At 45.7% G+C, this 21477-nt stretch overlaps 1 protein-coding gene across 2 annotated transcripts in view; it reads left to right on the plus strand.

Annotated features, from left to right (window-relative positions):
* Window positions 1-354: 354 nt before the first annotated feature.
* MOB1B (MOB kinase activator 1B) overlaps window positions 355-21477 on the plus strand; it is a 43967-nt gene continuing 22844 nt past the window's right edge. The window contains exon 1 of one of the 2 annotated variants that reach the window (XM_087737195.1): window positions 355-470. In XM_087737195.1, the coding sequence (XP_087593321.1) occupies window positions 457-470 (14 nt within the window). In that variant the 5' untranslated portion in view covers window positions 355-456. Of the gene's footprint in view, window positions 471-1234; window positions 1363-21477 lie in introns of those variants that run through there. The other variant, XM_087737196.1, reaches the window with a different exon arrangement.

Raw genomic sequence — 21477 nt, forward strand, 5'->3', positions numbered from 1 at the left:
AGCGGTGCAGGTTTCCCCAAGGAGGCTATGCCCGGCTCTCGGCTCCCTCTGGATCACCCAGGGCTGGGGGAGATGCTTCCAGGGAGCCCCTGGGGCGGAGGCCACGGTAGTGGGGTGCGGATGGGGGCGTCTGGGGGGACGTCTGGAGGGACAGGGCGATGCCCGTTGCGAGGCTGGCTGAGGGGAGAGGTTTGAGGGAGCAGGGGGTCTTAAAGGGGGGGATATCCGAGGGGGATGGACGCCTGAGGGGGGAGAGCCGCGCCCGGGCTGCCGCTGACGGAGGGCGGCGCGGGGCCTGCTGGGGGCGAGGGCGGGCGGGCGGCCGTGTCCCCGCCCCGCCGCCCTCTTCCCGTACCCGCCCGCCCTGCGCCGCCGCTGCTGCTGCCATTGGGAGCCGAGCAGCGCCGAGCCGAGCCGAGCCCAGGCAGCCGCCGGTCCCGCTCCGCCGCCATCGCCATGAGCTTCTTGTTGTGAGTTGCCGCGGCGGCGTGTGCGGGGAGGCTATCCCTGCTCCGGCCGTCTCTCGAGGGAGAAGGGTCCCTTCCTCCTCTGCCCCGTCCCGCCGGGCAGGGCAGCCCGCCGAGGGGAGGCGGCCGCCGCCCGCCGCCCTGAGGGAGCGCCGGCCGGCATGGCGCCCCTTTCCGCACCTCTCCTCTCCGTCCCGGCGGCGGAGCAGCGCCTTGCCCGTTCTCTCCCTTTGTGCCCCGCTCCCCTGGGGGGCCCCGGCCGCGGTAACGGCCGCCCCTCAGCCGCGGGAGTGGGGAGTTACCGGCGGCGGGGGCCGGTCGGCGCCTCCGCCCCGGGAGGGCGTTTGGAGGGCGGCGGTTCGCGCTGGGAGCGGGGTTTTTCGACCTTCCTTAATAGCGGGGACGTGAATTTACAAAGCAGCCATGCGGGGGGAATAAATCCACGCGATTCTTTTAATTGGGGGTCGGGGGGGGGGTCGGGGGAGACCTTCCCGCCCAGTGCTGTGCCGAAAGCGGTATCGCTGGCAAGGCGAGAGCAGCCTTCAGGGGAAAAACACCCATTTGCTGGAGTCTCCTTCTTTTTTATTATGTTTTTTTTTTTTTTTTTCCCCTCATAGCAAGGACGGTGCGGGCAGAAGTTGCTGCCCGTAGCGTTATCTGCGGTAGATAAGTTAGAACTGGCTCGCCTTGACGCAGGTTTGGTGAGCGGCGGCGTTGAGAAGGTAATGCCGGGTCCAGGCGATGGTTGCGCGGAGGGGCGAGGGTGATCTGGCACCAAGGGAGAGCGCAGGCCGGCCAGGCAGCTGAGGAGAAAGCAATTGTTACCGTTGCTGATGAGAAGGCAATTGTTTACCGCGGCATAAAAAAGCTCCCTTAGGAATCGTCGGCAACGTAGGTGTGTGCAGAACCTTAACATTTTGCAATTTTGCTTCGTGGACAACAACTGAATGAACTTTGGTCCCTCCCCTTGGGAACGAAGACGAGGTACTTCTGACAATTAGCACAAACCGAGGTGCTTCTGACAATTGCCATAAACCGGTTCCGTGACCTATTAATTAAAGTGAAGATGTGCTCTAGGGAAAGCAGGGAAATCCGAGCAGCTGGAAAAGACGCCCTTGCAGAGCTGAGCTCCATTAAGGCCCCGCTGAGTTTTCTTGCACGCTCAGAGTTACGTGCGAGCGGTTAGTGGGACCGTTGCCATAATATCTGACAGTTGTTCAAGGCTTATATTGATAACCAACAGATGTATATGTGGCCTGCTTTTAGAGAAGATACTTTATCTTGGGAACTGGAGCCTTCCAGTAAGTTGTGTTCTCATGGAGACAAATAACAGTGACGCTGGCTCCCTTCTAAATCTCTCCATTGCGTTTGTCTTTTAACTCTGCCGTACTGAACCAGCTTGCCTTGTTGTTGCGCTTGGGCTGCCTTACCCCAAGAGAGATTTTGAAAGACACCGATCTGCTGCAGGGTGGAAGCCGCGAATGGGAGGTGGGTACAAACGGCTGGCCGTGGATCCAGGCGCGGTGCTCCTAATGAGAAGCCCAGCTGTCCCCCTCCTTCATAATTCTCAGCTGCTGCGATGGAGAAGGGGGGACAGGGTTTCGGGCACGGCGGTGTCCTGGGAGTCTGGTTTGCAAATTAGAGAGCCTTCCTCTCTGTGGCATTTGGCGAACTGGTAACGGAAAAGCGTGAAACCCTCTGCCGTCTGTCACAGGCAATAATGAGATGCTTGTTTCTTTTTCCAGACCCTTCTGAAACCTAGGGAAGCAAACCTTTACCCCCACCTCCATTGTTTCAAGTGGTCCTGCTGGATGAGAGATAGAAATGGAAACTGAAGTTACTGCACGGCAAAGCTAGAAATGTTGGCAAGGCTGTCTCAGCTGTTGTTGGCAGAGTGTTGTAGACGGCACCTAATTTGCTCATGAGCAGTCTAGAAATGGATTTAAAAAAAGTAACTTATAATATGCCTGGTAGGCCTCAGGGAGTCTAGGGAAAGTTTCGAAGTTACTGGCAAGTAGTTAGATGTGTTTTTGTTTGTTTGGGTTTTTTTTTTTTTTTTACAGTATGCAGAAAGTTAGCATCATCTTTTCATCTTTTGTCAAACTTGAATTTCATGTTAACTTAATCAGAGTTATTCAAAGATAGTTGTTGCATATCTTTATGCTTTTACAGATTTAGTAGTATAAACTTGTATTTTAGAGCTGCCCGCCCCCCCCCCGTTTTCACAGTACTTTTTACGTAGGTTTTCGTAGTACTTTTTCACCCCCTTTTTCACCAAGAGTTTCCTTGGTAGGGAGGTAGCAAAATTGATTGTTTGTCCGTGCTGTTTTCTCGGTTTTCTCTGCATCAGTGATAGTGTTGTCTTTTTGCGAACTGACTCACAATTTTGAACTCGCGCTAAAGATGCGGCACATGAAGATTGTCGTCGTGCACTTAAGACTAGCACCGTTTTCTAAATCGCAGTGAAGCTGTCACGCAGGTTTATCGTCAGTGACTTGGCTGTAGTTTGTCAGTTTGACACTGAAGTACGGTATCAAAAGCTGTGTTCTGCTTGCAGGCTTGCTTGTTGTCAAATAACAGGGTGATTGTGCTTGGATAACACAGGGTGCTTGGGGCCCCCCTCGCGGCCCCGTTGCACAGTCCTCGTCCGCTGACAAATCCATTGCTTTTCTTTGCTGTTGCTAGGGCCAGTGACATATAAAGCTACATGGGGGGAGGAAAAAAAATCAAGGGAAACCATTGTCTTCTCTCGTTATGGGTAACGTTATAAAACGACTGTCTTGTGAGACAAGTCACTGAATTAATACAACTCGGTCTTGACAGCAATTGTTATTTTCAGTGCCGCTATTTTCTCTTTCTGATGTGTTTTCTTCCTTTCTGAAAAGACTTTATAAACCTCTCCAGGGGTTGAATGGGTTATCCTGAATCTTCATAAAAATTAAAAAAAAATGGGAATTGGACTAGAAAATATCTGCAGTTCCAAAAAAATGCAGCTTGGCAAGTTCTCTTTAAGAGGGAATTACAGCATAGTTGCAGGTACTTTCAGCTTACATCTCCAAGGAAAAAAAATTAAAGATAGTTCTGGTAGGCGTGCCATATGGTAACATGGTTGTGTTATCCTACGCTGGCAAAACTTACATAAAAAAGAAGCTAGATGAAAACCATTTATTTTTAAAAGGAAAAGATTCAGCTTTATTATTGAAGTTGTGATATTGTCTTTTCTTAAAAAAAAAAAAAAAAAAGCCATCCATGTATTAGTAAATCCCTCTCAGAAAATGCCAGCATATCGTTTTTTAACATGAGCTTCATGTAGGTAGTTGTAACTGGTGAGACTTTGTGAGGCCAGGAGCTGATGGAAGTGGCAAGTGAGGGTGAGGACGAGTAGCAGTGGTTTGGGGCGCCTCTGTTTATCGATCAAAGCAAAGTTAACTTGTAAACCACATGGGGCGAAAGATGTGCTCTTCCTTCTCTGTCTTGTTATACGGCACAGCGGAGCCTCGCAGCTTCTTCTGATGATGTGCACGGGTTAGTTTTTCTTTTTAAATGTAATGAAAATCATAGTTTCTGTCTATGTGTATGTGCAGAAGGTGCAGAGGGACATAACTCTTCTTTTCCCTCACATCTCTTGCAGAGTAATAAATACCGAAATCAGAGCTGGTGTGTTTGTTTCCAGGCTGACAAACATCGTGGCCTTCCTGATTTCCCGGTCTGCTCCTGCTCTTGAGGAACACCGTGGCTATTTGTTGTTTCCCGTTCCTCGGCTTTCCTAGATGCCGAGTTGCTGCTACTTACCAAATGAGAGCCGTTTCTAAACTGGGCAGTGATTTTTCAGCTTCCTCTAGCTGGAGAGCAACCGAGTGCTTCTTGAGTGCTCCTTCTGTAGTTAAAAGTTGGAGATGTGGTATTTATCTCCTCTTTATCAAGTACTCCCACAGAAGACTGTTAGGCACTTCTAAACTGGAATTTCGGTCATTGAAAATACCGCGGAGGCATTTACAAACTGTTAGGAACGGGAAATATATGCTTGTCAAACATTCGGATGTTTTTCTCCCTGTATTTTAAGGTACTGGTTTACTTCAGTTTTAGCTTGATTAGCGTAATACTACTGCGCAGGCAGCGTTCCTAGAGCAGAGGTCAGGGTAGAGGCTCTCCGTGCATGAATGTGTTACCTTACCGCAAAATCTGTTGTTTAATCAGTACCATTAGTGATGTGTTCAGTTTCTTTTTTCCTTTTTTTTTTTTTGTGGAAGAGTACTGGAAATGAAGTCTCTTGAGGTTGCCTATGAGTAAATTGGAGAGAGAACTGCAAAGTTACTGCCAACTTTTAAATTTTGTTTTTGTTTTTTTTTTTTAAAGTCTAGGTAACTGTAATTTTGAGTTTTGAGGAAAGTGAAAGAATTCCTTGGAGGGAAAGTTTATATGGAATCAGCTCTGACAATGAACTTCATAGAAATTAAACTTTTTTTCCTCTCTCTTTTTTTTTTTTTTTTTTTTTTTTGCTGGTCATAGCTTTCGTGGGTAGCGTTATGTTAACAGCTAGACTCCATGATGTTAAGGGTCTTTTCCAACCTAAATGATTCTATGATACGTTGAATTATTGGCTGTAGAAATACATGCTTTTACCTGAAATGCGTGTTTAATGTTGTTGAAGCACGTCACTGCACTTGCCGTGTGAACTCTGTGTTTAATTCCTGTGTTGAAATGCCTGCTGTCAAAAGATGTGCCCCTCAGCTGGCAGCTGGTCTCGCTTTCAAGGAAGGCAGCGCCAAGAAACAGAAAGCGCCCAGAAGCCACGGCAATGGCAAACTTCCCCAGAGGTGTTCGTGTGGCCCCTTGTGCTGCCTGTGGTACAACTCATCGTACGGTTCTGGAACTGTCTTGAAAAAGGCCTTTTAAAGTGCTTGTCCTTCTGCTTCCTTCCTCATTTACCTTCCCCGAAGACCCCAGAAGAGTTTGTTAGGGTGCAGCGTGCTGATGGGGTTAAGCTTACTGAGGCACTTCTCATCCTTCTAATGAGCTGGTTGAAGAAGCTAAACCAGCAGAAAACTATTAATTCCTTTTTGGTGGGATTAGTTTTTTGCTAATTTAGTTACTTGGTGTCATTGTGTAGAGACCGTGAGGGATGGTGTCGGAATAACGGAAGCAGCAGGAGTGTCTGGACGTGGCAGAAGGCAGAGAGGAGGCTTTTTCCTTTCTCTGTGCGAGCTGGCTATCGGATAAACTTAGCTGTGTCGCCAGCCCTGTCCTTCAGCCTTCGTTCGGCTTGGTGTCTGCGTTAGGTAGTTGAATTCTTGCCGTTCCCCTGTCGGTGACTTTGTTCTTTCTTGATGGGTTTGATGAAGTGTCTGCTTGCCGTGGTAAACTAGCATACACTTTCAAAAAGGAGCTGATCCAATTTGCCTACGATGAAATGGAAATAAATTGTAGCCAGCAATGCACGCGTCCTTCTGCCTTATCAGTAAGGTTGGAGGTAGAGTTGAATTTACGCTGCTGCCGGGCTTTTATGTCAGAAAGAACGAGTCTGCCTCGAAATAACAGAGCCGTGCAGCCCAGGCTGGAAGATGTCTGAGCTTGGAATTGCATTTGAAAAAAAACTTTTGCCGCTAATGCTCTGTTTCGGGGAAGATGTAATTGATGAAGGGAGCGATTGGCACTTCTAAGCCTTCTTAGGTGCTTCCTTCTCAGCACAAAAGCATTAGTTTGGGATGAAAAAAAAAAACCAGGAGAAGAAAGGCATTGTTCAGTGTGAAAGTTGTGTTTACTACACCGCAGTGATGTCCGGTGTTAATTGCTTCCTAATTGTTTGCTTTTATGCCACAATTGTTTTCCCTTGTTTGTCCTCCTCTCTTTGTGTTTGCAGTGTAAGTAAATTAGCTATTTACATTTGTCAGAGGAGACTGGAACAAGGATTGCTTTCAGGGGAGGATTTGTGCATGTGTGAAGTGGCTTGGTTTCTAATCTTGAAAAGGTGCCAAATGCATTTGATAATTTTCTGTCGAGTCTTTGGATGTAGGACCTCTTCATGGCAAGAGACAGCCACGGTGAGGACAGCCCAGGGCTCCCAGTTCCATCTTACGCTGTATGTGGCTAGAGAGATACGTGGTCTTTTTTATCTTGTTTGAAAAAGCATTTGTCCACTGAGGGATGGCTTAAGAGTTGCGAGTGTGGTAATGTGTTTTCGTGCCCAAGGCTGACAGAATGAAGCCGCTTGTTTGTCTTGGAGAAATAAATAGCTGCATTTAATTATCCCGCTTTAAGTCTTCCGTAGTAAGCAATAAGAAAGATACTGCTGCCAAAGCTATCAATAAGCCCTTGACCCGCAAATCAACCTAAACCACAGGATATGCTTTGTGATGCTTTTCGCGTTTGTAATCTGAGCCACCTCATATTAGAGTTGAGCTACAATGAACTTGCTGTTTGGTGTTTGTCCTTTTCTGTAGTACACAGGGAGATTATGGGTTATGTATTCAAATGCTGTAGAATCTGTTTTCAGCTGTAACTGAATGTAACTTAACTGCTTTTCACAGACTTTTAAACATTTTCCTAGCCTGTACATTTCATGATGTGGGATTATCACGATCCAGTGCTTTGCTTTCTCATCTCTGTGTGTGTTGCTTTTCTAAACATGGCCTTTCCTTCCCTTTCATTTTCATAGCGCTTCTGTGGCGCTAGTGTCGTGTTGGGCTGTCAGTGTTGTAAGTTCACCTGCTGCGTCATCTGTGAACGTTACTGAGGAGAGGTTGTGATGGACGTATTTCTGCTGCTGTGAAGGACCACGCTGTGCTGTAGGAAGGTCGACATAGGTGAATGATGCTGAAAGCGTTGGGGAGGAAAAACTGGACAGATCCTTCCTGGAGTCTCTGCGAGACAACTAAGGGCAAGAAAATTATTTTTCTTTAAGTTTTCAGGGGGCTCTCTTCCAGAGGAAGACATCTGTTGCGTTTACCTTTTCTGGAAGGAAATACACTGAATTTTAAAATTGAGCAGGGTGCTGTAAGTTTCCCTCCAGAGTAGGTTATCTAAAACCATGTATGTGGAGCTTCTCTGGATCAGTTTAAAGCAGATCATAAAGAAGTAACCACAAAGTTCATCTTATAATTTTTCGAATAATTTCCCAGAGCCAGCGTGGTGGTAGGTCTGCATGTGGATCTGTGAGATGGGTTCTCAGGGCGCTGCTGCGTGGGTCGGTATTTTGGGGAAGGGATTTGAAAGAAGGGAGGGAGAGCTGGGGATTGGTTCTCTGGAGAGGCAAGTATCCGTACAGCTTAAATCGGTTCTTTGATAATAAGTTTGAAATGACTTCTTATTTCTAAGTTAGTTGAGTAGATCTATGCCTTCCGGGACCTGATACCCAGTTTTGTGCAGTGTAGTAAAACGTGTTGTGCATCGTGTTCGGTTTAATTCAAGCCTTTGCTTCCCATTTCAAATAAGTAGCCTGAGTCAGCAGACAGTGAATTCATGCGTGTGAGATGGTAATTTTGTGTTAATAAGAAAACAGTCCCCCACGGTGAATTCATGAAGGTAACAGCAGTTTTTCCCTTGCAAATATATTTTGAAACTTTTAAAAGCAGTACTTGGAAGCGGATTCGTTCACTCTTCTCTTGCATGTTTGCTGTTTTTCTTCAGGAGAAAGCTAAGGATAAGGTGCAGCTTTTTGGCCCGTTCAGGCCCTGCCCTTCAAAACGCTGGCTTCGGTCGCTCTGATATAGCTTGCAAATGTAAATGGTCTGTCTTCCTTTGTTCAGTCTTTTCCCATTCATCTTGAAATCCAACTGTGACTTTCTTGTCCCAGCTTTCCTTCTGTGTGTTTTTTTTTTTGTGAAGACACTTCTATCCTGTTCACCCTCTCCTCTCTTCCTTCTCCAGTTCACAGCTGTTCCTTGGCAGGAATCCATTCCTTTTGTTATTCTTACATACCTCCTGTGATCCTACCCATATTTCAGTTGAGTTTTATGTGAAGTTTGCTTCTTTTCCACATACTTGGGTTTTTTTGGTTGTCTATCATTGCACGTCATCTTTAAATCTGGTAGTTTACCTCCAGAGTTAATTGCTTGCGTCCTAGAGATATGAGCACTCCTGACATTAAAAAAAAAGTCTTAATCCCGTTCTCAGTGAAGAACATCTTGCAGATAAGAACTCGTAATGCCTGGATTTGTTGTCTTTATCACAAGTCTAATTCCTCTCTTCATGACAAAGAGAATAAATGAGCTTAAGTAAGCTTTGGTAAATTCTTCTCTTGCTAAAAATTGAGATACCTCGTTTTTGATATAGAAACAATTTTAACCCAAATCACGATTGGGTGGGTTTCCTATGTTGACCTTAATAAAATAACCCATGTTTTGTTTTGCTAGCTGGTATTTTAATTGTGTGTTTACCAAATTCAGTAGCACAGTCCTGCTTTTGCTTGAATGGAGTAATTGTCTCAGGGACTTGCAGAGTGTTCTGAATCCAGGAATCAAAATGGCATTACTTTGTCTTTTACTTGTCATACTTTGTGGCGATAAAATACTGCTTTTTCGAATGCTCAAGTCTAACTTTTACAGAGAATCAAGTGTCTGTAATGTCCTATTATTAACTTCTGTGGTTGACAGCTCTTCTTCAAATTTCTTGCTGTAGTGCGAGTGCAGAAGAGGAACAATCTGTAGATTTAAATTCACCATAGAACAGTTAGACTGGCTGAGGACTCAACTGTCAAATGCACAAGCTTAAATAATTTCAAAAGAAATGTTCTCCTGTGTGTGTAGGAGCTGCTGTTCCCCCCCAGATGCTTCAGACAGGTGGATTTTCCTGATATGACACTTCGCAAGATATAAGCAAATTTTACTGCAGAGAGTTACACACAGCACATGCAAGATGGTATTAAATATGGGGGATGTGTGAGAAATACTTGGTGATGAGATAATGCCGTGTATTTTTGGAAAGCTGTTAGGTTATTCATTACTGCCTCCTGTCCGTTCCTTCTTCCTGTTGTTCTCTGTGTTATTTCTTGCCTCTAATGATTGTTCTGTTATTTCCTGACTTCAGACCCCCTTTTACCTATTAACCAAAGCGTATGCGTAATCTTACATGTATGCTTTGAGGCTTTCTGTTGGGCAGTTGCCGAGTATTTCTCGTTTGCCACGTTCATATCATCAGCCTGTTTTGCGTGGGGGTTACAATAAAAGACAGCCTTTTATGAAGTGCGAAAGTAACTCCTCCCCCATTAAAACTGAGCCGAGTTTCTCCTGTTTTAACTTTGCCTTTTTGCTAAACCCATTAACAGATTGTTCTTTTTATTGTGTTTAAAAGGGTTGAAGACTGTCTTAAACTGCTTAGTCTTTTTTTTTTTTTTTTTTTTTTTTCTTTCAAATGCCCTGCTGTGATTTCTTGGGTTGTATGACGAGATTTGCTTTAGTCATTCATAAAGCATTGGTTTTCGAAAGCACTGATCAGCATTTTGGGAAACCATCCATGTTCTGAGGCATGTTCTCCAAGCACTATATTTGGTGTGTAAGTAAGGATCTAATTTGATACCGGAGCCAAGCTTTTATTGCTGCAGTTTATCATCCGCAATGACTTGTAGGTCGCTTTCTGAAAAGCTCTGCTTCCTACTTTCTTGAATGTATTTTAAGGGTGTGACTGTTACCAGCAGATAGGGTTTAGGATGCAGAGGGCATTAGTAATGTTAAGACGTAAAGAGAATTTTAGCTGAATATAAAGAAATATCTGTAGCAGGAGGAACAGTTTGCTATAGGAAGTAGCGTATACCTTTTGTATGGGACACTTTTGTCCTTGTTTTACCAGATTGAAAGGGTACCTCGGTGAAGAAATCATAGGTAGGCCGATAGTGTTCATGGCCTGCTTCATTGACTGGACAGGCCCCGCAGGCCGGGCGATGCTCCGTGGGCCTGGCGGGGTGCGAGGCTGCCCCAGGCAGGCTGGAGCTCTGCAGGCCACTTCACGATATTTCCAGTTACTTGTTGAAAGATCTTGAACTCCTTCATGCCTACTTAAATGGTTTAGTAAACCGTCTTTCCTTATTAATGTTTCCAGTATCTTTTCTTTAAACACAGATGTGTTATTGAAAGAAAGAACCCAGACTTGCCGCTATATCTGTTTCCTTTTATTTCTTTTATAATTTGCTGAGTTGCATCTGCAATGATACTTTCTAGTTTTAATTTCTGATCATCTGCGGATGCTTATATTCTGTGGTTGATTTGATAGTTGGTATTCACTTTGACTGCCAGGCCAGGACTTGAATGTTATTGCTTCCCTCTTAAAAAGAAAAAAAAATACTGTTCTGTTCCCTTATGGTCTGCACGACGTTTGAGTTGTCCAGTACTGCTTTTCATGTTTCCGTGCGTCTGCGTAACGTGTGCTGTGTCATCCTCACTCCCACATGTGTTACCAAGCATTTTCCCTCTGTGTCATTGTTTTCCTTTAGAACATAACACTTTCTTGGAAACGTGCGAGTGACAGGTCTTAAGAATTTCTCAAAAATCCGCAACTCTTCTTCTTCCTGCAGTTCCTCTTGGGTTTGTCTCTTCATTATGCATATAACAAATTAGAGGGACACCGTCCGAGATGGTTTGGGCTGCAGACTTGACAGGGTCGAGCCTTTCTGCAGGTTTGGATGGGAATGGAGCGCGGAGGTATATTTTTGTTAGCAAACGTTACACGATATTCTGTCGCAGGCGTTTGACTTTGTTGTTTCTGAGTTCGCTTGCCGCGGGGCAGGCCTGCGTTCTCTGTGGCGGGAGTTCTCCTACAGCAGTCCTTGCCGCAGGGTACGCGGGGCATCCTTTTCAGCAACTTTTCAGCTTCTTCCAGTAGTCTACTATTTACAGTTTGATGGAGCCCTCTTTCTTCAGTGGAAAATGCGCCATACGCTCACGTACAGCAGAAGTAAGTGTTCAAATGGCTTTTCAGTGCCAAGTTCTACGTATGGGAAAGCGTAGGTTTTACAAAAGAAGCGTAGTTACGTCTACGGAATGATTTATTAGGTACATTCATGCAGTAAACTAAGGTTTGAACCTTCGTGGAAACTAAACTTTGAAGCGTAACCGGGTGAAGTTCTCACTTCTGTTTGAATTCATGCTGTACCCTCCTTTTTTAAGTGAGCTAATGCTAATTGACAGAAATAAGAGCTTCCTGAGAAAAGAGGGGAACTTCAGTGAGAAAATAGCGCTATTCAGTTGGCAGCGCGCTTAATCAGTGACTGAAATGGTAAGGGTACCGAACTCCATCTCCGTGGTCCGTAGGAAAAAACAAAGCAGTTGGAGAGGAAGGAGTACTTCGTGTTTACCTTCTTCAAAGCTGCTGGTAGCCTGCTCTTTTAAAGAAGTAGTACATGAATATTAGGATATTAGAACCTGCAGAAATAAATCTGGTTTTGATTATGCCCTACGGTTCCATGATGTGTGTGCATGTACACAGTAAATGCTAGTATTAAAATAGGCAAGGAACCTGGATCTGATGGCAAGAACCCAACAAAACAGCCAAGACCAGTCCTCAGCTTTCTTAAAAAAAAAAAAAAAAAAAAAATCTAACTTCTGCTTGTAATAAGGCAGAAATTTTGTGAGTGAAGACAGCGTTGCGTTTGCCTCGGGGGAGTCAGTGGATACCTGGGAGCGTGCAGCAAAACTTTCTGGACGATCTTGATTCCTCTCACGTAACGGGATTTCAAATGGATGTCGGAGGAGAACACGCGGAGATCCCCGGGTCTCTGCGAAAAGCCTCTTCCTTGCAAATTGGAGTGAAAACTTGAAACAAGTGATCTTTGGTGGTCTTAAAGCTCTTGAAAAAGTCTGTGGAGAAACGGGAGCAGCAGTGCAGGGACACTCATGAAACACGCGGAGTGAGCCGTTCGGGAGGCTGCAGATTTTGTACTACGGACATGTTCCAGTTTCTCCGCTGCCCGCGTGTCTGCCTGCTTGTCTCTGTAAGTCAATAGGGCATGCTTGGTTGAATGGGTAATTCTTTGGGTTTTCATCAGATTTTTTCTCTGATGGATACTCTTGTATGCTGCTTTTTTGTGTCCCTGGCCTGTCCCTCTCCTTGCGCTGCCCAGCACTGCTCTTAGTCCTACGGAGGACAAGGCCTGAGAGGTTGAGTCACTTCCGCGACGGTTGGCTGCTCTGGGAATTAGTTGGTTTGTGTTTTTGAGTGCACAGACAGAGCTCTGGTCGTATCCAGGGAGGGCGACTGTGACTTGCTCTGTTTATTTTGAGGATTTTCCAGCAGAGGAAAACGTATTAAATGAACATGTTGTAAATGAAACGAGGGAATTTATTTTGCGCGTGAGCGTAGCAAACTGATGATGATTTCCTGGTTACGGGACGGTGTTCTGGATGCTTGCTTGTTCCTTGCGTTAGGAATTGTGATAACTTAGGAGAAGGGTTGCATCCAACTGGGTAAACAGCAGGAACACCATTGCCACCGACATGGGTGGGGTTGTAGTAGACATGAGCCTTGTAGCATAACACCTCCCCCTTGTTGACAGGCACATTCTGAGCTCGCAGACGGAAGAGTGGAGGCGGAGAGGCGCGGAGAAGCGTAGGTGCCCGGCTCGGCTAGAAAACGGTCTGTGGCCACCTAACATCTTTGTGGATTTGGCAGCGAGCGTGCTGCTGCGGGGCGGGCGAGGGCATGTGTCGGAGGGAAGAGTTAGATGGCCAGCTTCCAAGGGCCAGTCGCCTGTCCCCTGGTCATAGCTCAGCCAGCAAAAGTTTGTCTTCAGCTCTGTTCTGGTGCACCTAAGAGCATCTGACTTCTGCTGGAGGGAGCCCGCATTCGCTTGGTTTCACTGACTCTAAAATGCGTATGTATAGAAGAAAAAAACAATGTATTTGAAGAATGTGGACGTGTACGTGTTATGTTGGGACAAGCAAAAGGAAAACCATTCCTCAAGGCTACCTTAAATAACTTTCTCCTTACTGGATGTGAATCATGGGGTAAACTTCTGCTCTTTTAACATGTAGAGTCTTGCGTATAGTGATACCTGTATGTTTTAAGAGCTATTGATGAGATGATGACTTTTTCATCTGCCTCCTCGTACCATCCTGTGTGGAACTTTGATCTATGAAGACTGGTATTTTTCCGAGAAGGGGAAGCCAGATTCTAGTCCCCGTCTTGATGGCTAGAGAATTAAAAATCTCATAAAAAATACCTATTTCACTGTCAGTACTTTGGTATAAGGAGGCACTATTTCAAACCGGTTATAATGGTAGTGGTCACTGTACCCATTGAGAAGCGTGTTCAGGTTGAAAAGCCTGCAGTAAATTGACCTTACTCCATGGTGTGGCAAAGAAAAAGGGTGGAATGAGGAAGGATGGAGAACAGTGTTTCACTGAAAAGAAAAAAGTGGGATTTGGGGTTTTGCCTGGATTTGTATGTATTCCATTTCCAGACATATGAGGAAGCTCTCCTTTTGGGAATAGCCTGTGTGGTTTTGCCATCGTCGCCATTTCCATGTGCTGCAAGATAAGGGCATTGTTTTAAATTTCCCCAGTCTGTGATACTTTTTTTTTTTTTTCCAGATGAGCAAACTTTTTGATTCATGCTTGCTGGTGTGGTTTTTTTTTTTTTTTGAAGCGTGGTGTTCAATACTTAAAAAAAAAATGGTGTTTGAAACTAAGCTTTTACCTTTGTCTTCTGAAAGGACCCCCTACCTTTAGTGGAAAGCTGTGTTTTGTATCTGTTACCTTAGGATTTCTTTATTTATTTTTCAGTCTGAATTTCTTGTTAAGCTGTAAGGCTCGAGGACCCAGGGCTTTTGGGGAAAAGGCACCGCGGAGATCCGCAGGGAAGCGGCTTGGCCGTGGTGAGCAGAAGCGCCTGCGAGGAGGGGGCCCGAGGGGTCTGCCCGCCCCGGCGAGGCCGTTGGCCGCTCTCCCTGACCCACCGCCGGGCGCCTGGCCAAGGGGAAGGTGGGGAGAGCCTGTCGCTGGGAGCCAGAAGGCAAGCTCCCGTCCTTGCAACAGGGGGTCGGGCGTCCGAAAGGACAGCTTAGCCTAAGAAGTGGCTGTATTTTGGAGCGAGCAAGAGCCACTGTGGGAATATGACGGGGATGGGTTTGCACAGAAATGTCTGGAAGCCTCATTACTTTGGCAGAACCGAGTACTTATTCCTGAAGATGCTCCACACAGCTTTCCTAATGACAGTGCTGCAGATGGAGCATGCTGAAATCTGGAAAGAAGTAACTTGGCTCGGACTCCTTGGGTTATAAAGCCTGGCACCCGTCTGTTGTAGCCTTGGCAACTGGCTGTGGCTTGGGCAGGCAATAGGTGAGTTAATCACACAAAGACATTCCTTATGAAGTGGAGGCCTCTCGGTTACCAAGGGCAGTGTTAGCTTTGGGAAGAATCGTGTCTTAGGCACCCTTCCTTTCACCATTTTTAACTTTGATATTTCCAGTTTCAGGGTGTAGGAGACAATTTAGGTTATTCTTATATCTCATACTAGCTACACTGGGAAACTCCAGCTGTGTGCCATTGATCTAAGTATTTTCAGTTACTGTTTCCTACGATAGAGTGTATAAACATTGAACTACATGTATTCTGTTTCTATAGGAATGACCATGTGTCTGTGGACATTTTTCAAGTCAGTGCAACGGATTCTTCCTTAAAAGAAACAAACAGAAACAAAGCAAAACAAAACCCCTGGGCCTGGAATTGCTTTCTAGCCACTGCCTTACCTTTTGGGAGAGCAGCGATGTTGTGTAAGGAGTTGGCAGCTCTTAACTCTTTCCCGGACGGGCTGCTTTGATTTGCTTAGTGATCTTGGCAGAGTCTGTGTTTCCTTCCACGTGAAGAGAATTATACCTTTTACAGCTTAATGTTTGCGAAAGTTAGTTTTGGTAGATGGGAGCGCTCTTGAGAAGCGTGTTGCTTTTATTAGTGTTTGGAATAATAGTGACTGTATTTGAAGAATTTACACAGAGGAACATTTTTGAGGGTGAGAGCTATCAGCTTGTGTGCTTAGAGTCTCTACTTACCCGTATGCTTGCTGGCTTTTAACTCTGTGACGGTGTTGAACAGCCTTCAAATATCTCTTAATGTTGCGTTATAATCCAGTATTGTACTGTCCCAGAGCACTTTGGTCTTCCAAATTTGGGTTGGCTGGCCTGATAGCCCTATGTCTCATTTGAAACGGTTAGCCCGCTCTGTTCAAGGGGTCTCATAGTCATCTTCGTGGGAAGTAATATCGGGAGTAGAACAGAATTTGCAAAATTACCGATAGCTCTTGAATAGCTGGGCTGTGGGGTTTCTCACCCTGCCCCAGAGCCTGGCAGAAGCGCTCCTTTCTCTGGCCCGCTGCACCTGTAACCTCTGAGCGCGGGATTGAAGCTTCCCTGGTGTCTGCCTCTCTCCTAAGGTGGTGGATACTGGATTTGTCCTTAGACCTGCCGCGTGGTGGTACGTCAAAGGAACGCGAGGTCGTGGAATGCTTGCTTCCCGAATCCCGACGTTGGATTTGTTACCTCCGAAGTGAAGTGAACTGGCTGAGACAGGCTTATTTTAATGAGTGGGAATTTGACTGGAAAATAATTGACTCTTTGGTATTGTAAGAGCTGAAGAAAGTAAGGCCTGGCTCACACACAGTCTCTCTTCAGAACAGCTATGTTGTGACTACTCAGTGTTATAAATAGAAATGCTCGAGTTCAATCTTGTCCGTGCAGATCTTGAGCATGTGCAACTTAATTGTACCTGCTGCCCGTCCGATGCTGTGATTGTCACAGGGAAAATGCGTTTAAGTGCTGCAACTACTGATTTGATTTCCGAAAAGTAGCTTGAGCTTTTATTTTAATTGTTATGTTGACGTGTTGGCTCTTGGAAGCTAACGTGATCATGCTCTGATGTGTCTGTTCTTAGCAGGATGTTATCATTTGAAGCCCCATATTATTGTTGAAGGCTTAAAATGTTTACTTTTCTGGAATTTGGTTCTTGCCTGACAGTGTTTCTGTGTATCGGGGTTTAGAAAGAGGCGCAGCAGGAGAAAGGAGACAAGGAGTTACATAACTAAAACTTGGGGACTTCTCTGATAAATGTACTTGTTGGCCTTTGGCAGCGAGTCGCTGCCTCCGTTTCCCTGTGTCTAACAAGACGCTAATGACGCCTGCTTCAAAGATACTTTATGAGGGTTAATAAATGCTTGCAAAGGCCTTTGAAGATGAGAAAACAGGAGTTGAAATATGAAAACTTTTCCATGCCCCAGGTAAACGTTCTGAGTACTGTCTCGAGTTTGGCTTTTTTGGAGTGTCTCGAGCACTTGCGGATATTTTGAAGGGCTTCCTTCAGTTGGACCGCGGTGGTGAACGCTTTTGGGAGACGCTGGGTGGTAGAGCTATACTTGCGGAAGGTGGTTACTCGCACGTTCCCCCAAGGAAAGAAAGAAAGATGATATCCTACGGCCTCAGCATTATATACCAGCTAGAAGAATATAGGTGGCAGGTGTATTCTGAAAATGGTGCCACTGCAGCCTTGTGTATTTATTTGTCCCCAGGGCAAGTTTCGGTCCTTTCCAGCGTTTGATAAAACAGTCCGCTGATGAGCCCTGTACGAAATGATTTACGGTAATTGCAGCACTGTGTTCTTGAGCCTACAGGTAGCCTAAAACAGACTTCAGGAGCAATGCTCTCTGTACTTCCCATAGAAGTTGAATGCTTGTGGTATTTTAAAATAAAATCTTAATTTCTTGTGCAACATGTCAGCTTGGTGTGTGATATGCAAGTAGGTGGGCAGGGGGAAAAAAAAAAAGGTTTTCAGATTCTCACATCTTCTTCAGGGTGGCATCTCTTCTTCTTCTTCCATTTTGCCAATGGCATCGTAATCGCGTACTTTGTAAGTACAGCATTAGTTTAAGATGCTGTAATGAACTGTTAGTGAATTATGGGGTAACTTTTTGTCTGGTTTTGTTCACTCAAGAGGAATTTGAGGAAGACTTTGGAGCGCTGTCAGTATTTCAGTGCTTTAGGTTGTGGTGCTGCTGCAAAATGGCCGGGTTGGCAGCCCGGGTAGAGGGAGGATTTGGGCTTCGGTCTGCATCCAGATGTTTGATAGTGAAGCCCGCTAGATGCAGGGCAAGGGTTTTTGCTTGTCAGTTTGAGCCGTGTTAGACACAACAGGAGGTAAGAGCCTGAGGTTGGTTCTGTGCTAAGAACAAGCTGTGAATATTAGGTTTTATGCGTAAGGAGCCTCAACTCTTCTGTTTTAATTCCAGTTCCCCTGGATATGCAGCAGACTTTGCAGAAATAGATAAGAAGCCCCATTGAAAGATGCCAGTGCACAAATGCTTGGGTGTGAGGAGGTCTAAGCCAGGCCAGCCAAAGTGCTTCTTCCAGGAGTGCGAAGGTGTAAGCGGTTCCTTTCCTGCAGTTAACAAGAAGGGTATCAAGAGTTTAGGCTGGATATTTAGCTGCTTGATTTCAAAAGATCTGCCAGTGCTGCGTTGGAAGCTGAAGCGGGCTGTTGAGGCAGCTTGATAAGCGTGGCGTACGCAGGACGCCTGAAAATTGTCCTTTCTTCTGGAAACATCATCTTGCTAACCTAAGACAGAACAGCCTGCAGAATCCGCATCATGAAGAACCCTCCCTGTCAGCAGATGACTAGATAAAATTACAGCTTTGGAGGAAATTTTGTGTTCTTGCTTACAAGTGAGTTGTGACGTCTTTGTGAGGCCAAGCGGCGTGTGGGCTTCTGGCAGCGGGAAGCGCTGCTTGTGGCTCGGAGGTTGGCTTCCTAGCCAGGCTGCCAGACTCATCCCCGCTCAGTGAGTCAATGGCTTTAAACACGTCTCCTGATTTAGTGCTCGGTCGAGCTGCATCTGGCACTGCTGTAGCTGTACTTACCTATAAAAATAGAAGGGCATAATTTGCTAGCAATGTTGGATGTGGGAGTGAAGGGAGCGAAACGTCCTTGGAATTGCAAGAATTTTTTGAGAAGCCAGTTCTTTTTGGAAGGCTAGAAATTGATTGTGACAAATAGTGGGAGCGATGCAACGTGTTCCCTGTTTCATGACCTTTTTGTGTCCAAGGAAAACGGGATTTTCAGGGTGGCGTTTCTGAGGGTTTCTCTGTCCCCGTTCACTTCTGCATTAACGTGATGTTCCCAAACTGAAGGAGAGTTCAGAAACACTTAACAGGGAAAGGCAGGTGCTGCCTACTAGCTTGCAGCATTTAGAAATTTGGGGAGAAATGGCTCACAGGTATGTTCCCTAATAGAATTCACTGTAGGTGAAAAAAAAATGTCATGCTTGATCAAGACATCTCTTACCGTGTGTATTGTTGGCCACCAGACAGAACTCTCTACTTGTTTCACTGAATGCTCAAGGAGTTGAAGAAATAGACGTGGAACAAGAAGACTTTCTAAATCTGTCACAGGTAACAGATTGACCTAATAGGGAAAAAAAAAATTATTATTTATTTGTTTTGGTTTTTTTGAGATGCCTTCGTCTCAGTGTTGGGAATCATAATGTCGGACAGCAGGAATAAGACGCTGCTGTGGTCAGGGTTTAGGGAGGAAGCGGGATTACTTAGTAAGGTAACCATTTGAAGGGGTGGTAAGGCATAAATAAATAAATGAGGATGTTCCTTGGTTAAATAACAGGAGAGCTTCTGAACTAATACGGTAGTTGAAATAATGTTTGCAGCAACATTATGACTAGACTGCCCAAGAGCAAATGTGTCCTGTAAGGGTTTTGGCGTAGGGAAGCTGTATTAGGTTGTCGAGTCCCTGAACTTTTGTTTGCATCAAGGAGTGTATGACCGTGCGTGCCGTTAACTGGCTTCACGTATGGTGAACGGCATAAATGCATGGAATTCTGGTAACTTATTGCCAAAACTGCAGATATTTCCATAACACGCGACGACTAGAAGCCTGCATTTATCCTAATGACTCTTCCTTTTGGATGCCTGCCTGCCTTTTGTGTGAGACCATTTCCTGCTGTCTCCGGATGGCTGTGCTGAATTTGGGAGGCAGTCATCAGAAAGGTAGTGGAGGCAGATAGGGAACGGCTTATTTGGAGTAGTTGGTGAGACCAAATCATTGTGTAGCCTGTTGTTACGGCTTTTGCCATTTCTTCTTTTGGGAAGAAACCTCCTGTTTCTGGGAAGGGGGTAGCGGGGATTAAGTGATACCTAATGATTTTCCAGCGTGTTGTGCATTCTCTGCTTCCTTGACCATAGAAGATCTGTGCTGGGTGTTCAACATCTCTGCAATGACTTGGTTTGCTGTCTGGCACGCTCACGATCTGGGGTGGATACGGTGTGAATTCCCACCCAGAGATTTCTCCAAGTACCCTGTTTTATTTAGGGAGTTCCTTCACCATGCTTTCCTTGTGCCTTGTTCTCGAACCCTCACCCCCTCTGTTGGCTTACCCCTTTTTGCTAAATCCAAACAGTTTCTTGGTTTAGTTATTTCCTAACCTTTTCCCAGTTACTGCTTTCTACGTTTCTATACCATCTTCTCCTCCCGAACAAAGATTTTTCTGCTGAAGCTGTAAGCGGGGTGCTGCCCTTGGTGATCTGAATCCTCTTGGGAAGCGCTCCCTCTGTCTGGATGGAGCTTTCCTCATCGCCCTCGGGGAGCTCCGGCACCCAGTAGTAATCCCTCTAATGAGCTTGCAGATCTTGCCTCAGGTAACTGCACCAGACCAGTTACAGCAGTGAAGTTTTTCAGTCTTCATTATTGTATGAAAAAGACAGTATTGCGAAAGAGAAGCTGATGTACCTTAGGTTGGGAAACATGGTGAAAGGAGGACCGAAGTTTTAGGAATGGGGGATTGTATGTACGCAGCGGGGAGGGGAAGGAATCTCTTATTTTCCTTTCTCGTTTATGATGAATGAATGACCTGAGCTTTGGAGTGGTGGAGTCTGTGGAAACTTCGTTTGCTTTTCATGGAAGTATTAGGAGTTGGTTTCCCTCGTCGTCTGGTTAGGACGGAGTGAGAACAAAATCTATTGAGCAAGGTAGGAAGCGTTGTGCTTGGGTTGAGCCTGTGCTGTCTTTCGTCTGCGTAGGCTGACACGTGTGGAAAGGTAATGATACCAGTCTCGCTTGCTCTTCGGTTGCTGTGAATATCACCGTGCGTCAGCCCTGTCCGTGCAGCCATACACTGAAGCAGTTGCCAGATGTTTTAAGTCGTATTTTAACTCCCTGTGTTGGCATAGTGGCTATAAAGTGGATGTGTTCCTGAAGAGAAGAACTTGGGTCTCTTAAGTACTCAGTTGAAAGATTTGGTTTTTTATTTGACGGGGTTTTTTTTCAGTTGCTTTTTCTTCAGAGTGGGTTTGAACCTGGCCTGGCAACAAACGCGGGTGGCTGGAGGGGTGGGAGGTGAAGGGAACTCCTCGAGCCGCAGCAGCTTCTCACTCCCACTGGGAGGCCATTATTTTATTTAAGATTTGAATCTGGTATTCTTGCTTAGGGTGAAATGCAAATGACTGGGTGCATGCTGGAAGTCTCCTGTAACAGAGGGTATGGGAGCCATATGGTTCCTCTTCCTACTTCTGGCTCTTCAGTTGCATTTAGTGGCTGACTGCAATAGCAGTGTTCTGGTGTCTGTGTGAATGTACGTGGCCTGTTCAACTGTGTAACCCCCTCCCCGATCCCTGTTAGTCCAGCCAAGCGCTTCTTTACCAGGGATAGGAAACGGGATTAGTCCGGAGGCCTGCGGGAGGGGAAGGATGCTGCTGCTCCCTTGTAGCTAGGGAGAGTCAGAGCAGGAGCGGGACCATGTAAATCGCGAGCCAGCCTGACTTGTGGGAGCTGTTCAGTAGCCAAAGATGCACCTGCAAAGACGTTACTACCTGCACAAAAGAAATGGAGGAACGCCTTATTGATCTCCAGTTTCAGTAGATTTCCTTCTTCTGTTGCTCATGTTCAGGTCTAAAGTGAGACTTAGTGGGCTGTTAGGCAGTTCTGTCATATGTTTGGCAAATGACGTGTTCTCGGTCACCTGTCATCATGTGTTTTGGAAAGAAGAGTTTTCGTTGTGTGCTTTGGTGCGCACTGTGTCTCTGCTAGAGCTGTTG

Source organism: Nipponia nippon, unplaced genomic scaffold (assembly GCF_047370975.1).
Source record: "Nipponia nippon isolate SJK-2023a ecotype South Korea unplaced genomic scaffold, ASM4737097v1 scaffold_6, whole genome shotgun sequence".
Lineage (NCBI taxonomy): Eukaryota > Metazoa > Chordata > Aves > Pelecaniformes > Threskiornithidae > Nipponia > Nipponia nippon.